The sequence below is a fragment of the Porites lutea genome, chromosome 6, assembly GCF_958299795.1.
Source record: "Porites lutea chromosome 6, jaPorLute2.1, whole genome shotgun sequence".
Taxonomy (NCBI): domain Eukaryota; kingdom Metazoa; phylum Cnidaria; class Anthozoa; order Scleractinia; family Poritidae; genus Porites; species Porites lutea.
In genome coordinates, this window is record NC_133206.1 from 17,298,928 (window position 1) to 17,306,990 (window position 8,063).

Genomic DNA, 8,063 nt, shown 5'->3' on the forward strand with positions numbered 1-8,063 from the left:
GCACTAATAGACAAATATGTTAAATCTAAACCCAAGAAATCAAATAACCTTTTATTCACCTGCTTTGTTGACTTTAGTAAAGCATTCGATAGTATCCCCAGAGGGAAACTGTTTCAAAAATTGAAGCTAGCGGGAGTAACGGGGCGCTTCCTTGAGATTTTACATTCAATGTACTCCAATGATAAATCATCTGTGAAAATAGAAAATATGCTAACACCTGCCTTTCGATGCCATACCGGTGTAAAACAAGGTTGCATGCTCTCGCCAATCCTTTTTAACCTTTATGTCAGTGACCTTTCAGAGAAACTTAAGGCCAAGAACCTAAATGACGTAGAACTAAACGAGTTACCGTTAAGTTGTATGCTCTACGCGGATGACTTGGTCATATTCTCAAAATCAAAAAACGGACTGCAGGATTATTTGGATTCCCTCAGTGAATACTGCAAAGAAAACGACTTGTCGGTTAACCTTAATAAAACTAAGGTGTTAATTTTTAATAACTGCGGGAGAACCATGAATAAGCACGTATTATACTATAGAGGCAGTAAACTTGACAATGTTAGCAATTACAAATATCTTGGCCTACAATTTAGTACTTATGGGACCTTCACGTACGCTAAACAGGAAATAAAGAAGGTTGCCCTTAAAGCTTTGTACAAATTCAGGAAGGAAATGGGCGACCATTTCAGAGACGATGTACAGCTCACAATGAAAATTTTTGACACGGTTATTTCTCCAATACTCACCTACGGAAGCGAGGTCTCGGGGGTCGATCACGACGGAAAGCTAGAAAATGATCCAATAGAGTTTGTCCAAACAAAGTTTATAAGGTGGCTATTGGGAGTTAACAAATTCTGTAGCTCAAATGCGTGCAGATCGGAGGTAGGCCGTTTCCCAATGCGAACGAAGACAAAGTGCAGAGCCATTAAATATTGGCTGAAATTGTGTGAGCCGGAGCACCAGAATAAACTCTCTGGAATAGCATTTACAGACCAAACTGGTCAGGATAAAAAGGAACTTTGGTCAAGCAAATTAAAACGACTATTAAATCTCGCAGGTCTTGGCGACATATGGTCAGCGAAAACTAACACTCCCGCAATCATGAACTATATACGACAGAGACTCTTAGACATAGAACAGCAAACATGGATTAGCGAAATACACAACGATGAACGAAAGGACCCGAATCAAAAAAACAAACTGAGAACTTTTAGGAAATTTAAACTTACCCATGACAACGAAAATTACCTCACAAATATAAGAAACACCAATCATACAGTAGCAATCACAAAGCTAAGATTAAGCAACCACAAACTAGCAATTGAAACTGGACGATACGTTAAACCCTATCAACCACCAGACCAAAGAATCTGTCCATTATGTAAAACTGGATTAGAAGACGAGGAGCATTTTTTGATGAATTGCATAGCCTATAGGGATCCTAGGAGAGAGTTGTTCAATACGCTAAAAAAGGAAACTAATCTTATTCTTGACTCTATGACTCCAAGCTCTGCCTTTACAACGTTGATAAGTATGAAGCAAGGAGAGAAAACGCAAAAAATTGTGGCTAAATACGTATATGATCGCTTCCGCGAAAGAGATAGACGCGTTAAATATAACCTTGTTTAATAGTTTTATAAATTTCACGAATGTACACCTCCGTAATTATTGCACAAAAATCTTTGTTATCGTTGTAAACACATGTGTCTGTAGGCGCTCTGTTGATAATAAAGCACTTATCCTATCCTATCCTATCCTAAAAAATGCAATTACTCTGCGTTTGATTAACGCAGGTGTGACTTTAAGATGCTACCAACTCGAAACTCTAATCCTGCACATACCAATCAAACACAGCGTAAATACTTGCATGCTAACTTACCTTTGGGGATATTAAACAACTGAAAGAAATGTTTTCTCCCCAATATTTTCCTTCTAGCGCCAAAATCCATGCTCGATTGTCAAAATAAATTTTCAAATCATACATTCGATATTTAAGGTCTCTTCTGGGAAGAAAAACAGGTCAATGATAATGAGATCCAAGGTCAGGGATCTCTGAACGTCGATGACTGCCATTTAAAAAAAAATAACATCCAGGCGTTGCTATTAAACCGAGGTAGAGACTAGGCACTAAATCAGGCCGACCGCAGGCAATGCTTGAAAAACAAGACGCTAGTTGTGGAATTAATTGTGAATACGGGAGAATAGTAAGAAAGGATATTTTCCGGATACCCTTCCATACAAATACTCTTACGTTTCTCCTTTTGTGTAACAGACGTCTTGACTTCTTCACCGGATGTCTGCTAGGTGCATGATCGCGTGGCTGTCACCCAATTCTGTCATAAATAAATTGCGCAGGACGAGATCTTATTTCCACTTCCTTTATTTCCTCTACCACAACACTTTTCTTCTGTACTGTTAACTCCACAGCTTCTCCAGCGACGTAACTAACATCATTTGCCCCCCGCCCCCCCCCCCCCCACTCCCCTTAAAAATTTGCTGAAAATGCACAATCTCCACACCGAGGATAATTCATGCACAGCATCGCAGGTATTACATGAAAACAGAAACTCATAAGCGGTTGAAACGTGTAACTCGCGTTCAATGCTCTTGAATATTCTCTTTTACCATATTTGGAAACCTTATTGAAGGATATCCTTTTTCAACGAAATGGCTGTCGCGCGATCACCATGCGGTGGTTTTAAGACCAGAGTTCTGCATTTCAGGGTTTAAAATACACCGTTAAGAGACAGAAAATGGAAAGAGAAAGTTCAAAAAAATGCTCAGTTTTCTTTTTGTGGAGGAAGGAAAGCTTTTCATCAAGAGATCGTCGTTCGAGGAATTCAACCTTGTTTTCTTCACGGTGGAGCGTATGGTGTGTTTTGAAATGCAACCAAGGCAGGGTAGTGTTTGCTGAATTTTCAGGTACATTTTGCCCTCTATGGCCAAGAAAATTACGTTTTTGAAAGACAATTTATGTATTTGCATTCGAGGTAAGAGAACGCAACCCCTAATTTGTGTTGGGTGTTCTGTACATTATTGGGTGTCCTGTGCAATTAATAGGGGAGGTTTTTTTGAGATTGCATTCGTCGTTGTCGTCGTCGACACACATTTGCCTCGCTTTGAGGCGCTTGCTTACGTTTTGCCTTACTTTGACGCGCTAACACACTTGGTGATTCGTGTGTCCTCGGCGTTCATCTTTCGAACGTTTGCTTGGGTCTGCCATTCAGTCTTCGAAATCGTTGATCTTTTAAAAGTGTGCTGGATTTTCGTAAAGCGTTCATATTTAGGAGTTTGCTGAAGGTCTCCTATCGATCTGTGTTTAATGAATCTTCCAAAGCGTTCATCTTTCAAAAGTGTGCTGAAAGTTTACACCATGAGTAAAATTTTAATTTGGATTAAGCCTTCATATTTTTCTTTGGAAAATGCGTGCTACTCCTGGTGCACGCATCAAACCGGGTTGTTTAGCTCGGCTTCCGTTGTGCCACAAAGTAAATTTACCGGCGAGTTATGAAGCTCAGCGTCTGTTGTGCCACAAAGCAAATCTACTGAGTTGTGTACCTAGGCGGCCGTAGCCACAAAGTAAATTTACCGGCGAGTTGTGAAGCTCAGCGTCTCTTTTGTCACAAAGTAAATTTACTGAGTTGTGTAGCTGGGCGGCCGTCATGTGCCACAGCGTAAATCTACCGAGTTGTGTAGCTCGGCGGCGGCCGTTACTCCACGAAGTAAATCTATCGAGATTTGAGGCTCGGCGGCACCATTTCATCATGACGTGTGATATTTTCGGCACTGGGACAAAGGAACATTATCTTTTAGGTAGGCAGGTACAAAAGTAGGACCGGATCTACTCGGACCGCCAGTCCGGGTCGGATCAACTCGGATCGACTCGGATCGAATAAAAAAATAAAAATAAAATAAAATTGGACTCCGAGATCAACTCGGATCATAAAAAAATCAACTCGGATCATAAAAAGAAAATAAAATCAGTCGGCGTCACTCACCTTTGACCCGCCATTTTTTTTTTCTTTTTCTCACGAACTCGTGGTTGCGGAAATTAATTTTATTTTTATTTTTATTAATTTTAATGATACACTAGTGAGCAGCACACATACACTTCCAGTGAACATTTTCAACTTGGAAGGAGGAGAAACCATGCTCGCCCGGGACAAAGGAAATTTTCATGCCCTGCGCGAGAATCGAACTGGCGACCATGCTTCATTTTGCCAACAAGTTGATGATTGGACGCTCTTAAAAATAACTGAGAAAATTATCCAAAGAAATGTTTTTTTTAACAAAAGAAAAAGAAACCCGGGTTAAGCGCTGATCGGCCTTCAAACAACTGCGCCCAGCAGAACATCTATTTCGCCAGTAAAACAAAAAGTTCTTTTTACACGCCCGAAGCACTCTGGCCAGTGTCTCCACAGGTAACCCAGGCTGTGTGATAGTACCACGGCGGTGTCAGTAAAATTACAGTGTTTGTATGGGGTAAAAAAATACCATCCTAAAATTTCTAGGAAATACTAAATAAAGCCCTGGTCTGTTTTAAAGATATTATGTCCCTCTCGAACTATATTCAGCGCCTGGCGCTGGTCCTCAGAAAGTCTATCAAACATCAATAGGGCAAGGTTATAAGGGCAAAGGAAATAACAACCAAGGAGGATTTGTGACCCTCCACGGGATTTCAGGGAATAAGGTGAACGCACGCACACGGCACGTTATAACACGCTCGCACGCTGATGACATGACACGCTTACCGTGCGGATATGCGCATAAAAACAATTGATACTGGGAAGCGTGTTCGTAGCCATTGTTCATATCTGGTTAACACGGTAGAGCTTTGTTTTTATAACACGCTAGAATTCTTTGTGTTTTTAACACGCTTTGTTCCTTTGTTTCCTTAACACGGTAGAATTCTTAACAGACTATTATATGTTATCTTAACTTGTACAACTCAGCTTACTTCGTTACTTCTGTTTGTCAGCTTCTTCTTTGAGAATGGTTTTGTTCAAGTATATTACTTACAGAATATAAGTGAAAATGAAGAAAATCTACCGTCCTATTCGAAAGTTTTAATAAAAAAGGAAATCATTACGGCAAATCAAGGCTCTTTCCCTCAGGATTTTCACAATCAATACAGTGATTCTATTTCTAGCTGCAATTCTCAGATTACATTCTTACCAAATTTGCATAAAGCAAACGTGAGTGACAGGTAACGCAACACTAGCCATTTGAATAAGAAGAGCGCGAATTACACGGGCTTCTTTGATTCTCCGTGTTTTTTACGTAGAACAAGTCGTTGGCAAAAAAATGTTTCGTTTGTAATGTAAACATGCGGAGAGCAAAAGTGTTCGGGTTTCTTTTGAAACGTTTTGTTTACATAGGATATCTTTTGCTTAGATTTTTCGTCCGATAAGGGATCGTGGACGCTGAAAAGCTCATAATCTGCTACATCGGAAAAAAAATCCACTCCATGATCGGCGCTTGTGTACGCGTGTTGTTTTAAAAAGGGCAAAATAAGAGTTTAAAGCCGATAAACTTGTGCAAATGAAGTCAAACAAATCTTGAAAACATTGAGTTAAATGACCGCTCGAACAAGTGATTTTTTTTGGAACGAATAGCGTAACTCGTCTCCCATGCATGTCATTCGACAGAAAATTCAAAGGAATGCCATAAGACAGATGACCAAGCCGTTCGAACCGCCTGCTGTCTTCAACAAACGGGTGACCAAGTCGTTTGAACGGTTTAATGTTTCTAACGAACGCGTAATTGAGTCGTTCGAACGGATTGATGTTTCTAACTAACGGGTGAGGACGGTGAGGAAACCATTCGAACGTGCTGTTTCTAGCGAACGCGTGACCAAGCCGTTCGAACGGTTGGCACAAACGGCTTGTAAATGGAAAGTAGAAGAAGGATTCGCTTTGCGTCATACACGTTCGCTCTCACACTAAAGCTTACGCTTGTCAAAATTATATGCATTTGTGCTTGACCTTCACAAGTTTACGATTTGAAGAGCAGAGGACATTGCTCGTTCGGCCCGTGTTTGGCTTCCCTGCTAGCAGAGGTCTCTCACGGCGAGGCAAAAATGAGAGAAAGGAGAGAGACTCTCTCTCCTTTCTCTCATTTTTGCCTCGCCGTGAGAGACCTCTGCTAGCAGGGAAGTGTTTGGCAAGCTGTTTTAAAAAAAAAAATCGAAATTAAAGGAAGAACTCAAACGCAGGATTAAATAAACGGACAACAAGTCGAGACATTCCATTCTGTTCGTTGATTCATTGATTGATGTTGCACTGGATATTGACAACTAAAATCGTATTGGTGAGCTAATAGAAAGCCTTACAGCTTACGACGTAGTGCTTGTACAAATCGAAAGCAACTTTAACTTCAAAGAGCGTGCTATACATTTGACACGGTCATCGTGTTATACCGTGCAAAGTTGCAAGCATGATATTAACACGTTCCTTTGTCTCTACCGTGCGAAGGAAGACAATGGCTGCGATGTTAATAAGGCAAGTAACTAACACGCAGCTAACGTGTTAAAAGCTAGTTCTTTTGTTTTAGCGTGCGAGCGTGCCGTGTGCGTGCGTTCACCTTATTCCCTGAAATCCCGTGGAGGGTCACAAAACTTAAAACGAGAAAAAGACATATGTGAATTTTGGCTCTTACAGCGGCATTTGTACAACAGGACCAAATTCAAAGAGAGGTGTCCCGATGGTTCACATACTTAACTGATAGAACGTAAGGGCCTATTGACAAGAAGTCGGCGTGTTATGGCCGCATCAATCGCTAAATATGTTAATCGTGCTAGTTCGTTGTTTACTGGTGCACATGCCTTTCACATTCGTCTCAGTCATCGCAATTCATATTCTGTTGAAATTTTCTGTATAATTTTGACATTATTTTGTAAGCTTCACTGTTTATTTACTATCGTTTCGCTCGAGAGTTACAACACCAGTATCTCAGTCATCATCTACCTCTTGTTCAACCTCGTTTTTAGCCCGCCTTGTAAGTTTTTCGCGTTATTATTTCATAGGCTCATTACTGTTATTTGCGTTCCTTAGTAAAAGAAATGGCGCGCCTTGTGACTCGGCAGACTATCCTGGTTTTATTATTTTTATTTAGCCAATTAAAAATAGGCGCGTGTGCGGGGTTTGCTCTGGCTAATTGTGATTGGCTACGAAGAACAATTGCCTTCTATCAAGTATTTTTCAGCAGGGTAGGGTGGCTTTGGGTAAATGATGTATCGGTCCCCAGAAAGGTCACCTCAGGACTCCCGGGATGGATTTTTTTTGTACAGTGCCCAGGCCTCATTTTCCTGGCCGCGCGTTGATCTGGCCCGGCTGCTTCGGCGAGCATATTCTCGGTCTGTTTGGATAATATCCTTCGAGTTTGTCAAAGTCTGTGGGATTCGTTTCTCTATCTGGGAAAGTTTCATTAGTTTCTATATCTGCTGCTATCCTAGTTCTACGATCCTGGCATGTTTATCTTCCTTTAGAGTTCGAATTTCGTGGAAAAAGTTGTGTTGAATGAGAGCATGTCGGCGAAAATAGCATCTCGTGTTTCCTACCTTGTATATTATTATTATATATAGAGTGAATTTGAACAAATAACTGCAAATTTTCACGAAACTTCGTTGGAGCAATAAGGACAACAACAATTAACTGCAGAGTAAGTTTCATTGATCTTTATTTAGTATTTCCTAGAAATTTTAGGATCGTATTTTTACCCCATACAAACACTGTAAATTTACTGGAACCGTACTGTGCTACTATCACAGAGCCTGGGCTACCTGTGGTGTATCCTCAAATAACAAGCACTTGGGACGAACCATACGATAAAACACTGATCAGTAGCCGTCAAAACCTTTTCATTATGATACACAGTTTAATCGAGGTTTCGCTGGACGCAACCCTTACGTTCAAAATATGCCATAATCATAGTTATCTATCGCAAGAACCATCCACCCTTTCCCCTCAACTGCTACCTGTACGCCAAGCAAACATGTCGAACGCACTCTCCTAAGCTCCGATTACTCCTAGTTATAAATGTTTCATAGACGTATTATACATTTT

At 40.6% G+C, this 8,063-nt stretch overlaps 1 protein-coding gene across 1 annotated transcript in view; it reads left to right on the top strand.

Annotated features, from left to right (window-relative positions):
- The window catches only part of LOC140941948 (uncharacterized), a 1,761-nt gene extending 132 nt beyond the window's left edge, over nt 1–1,629 (top strand). The window contains exons 1-2 of the mRNA XM_073390949.1: nt 1–544; nt 806–1,629. The exon at nt 1–544 is cut by the window's left edge and continues 132 nt beyond it. Of these exons, the coding sequence (XP_073247050.1) occupies nt 1–544; nt 806–1,629 (1,368 nt within the window). The remainder of the gene's footprint in view (nt 545–805) is intronic.
- Nucleotides 1,630–8,063: the final 6,434 nt, after the last annotated feature.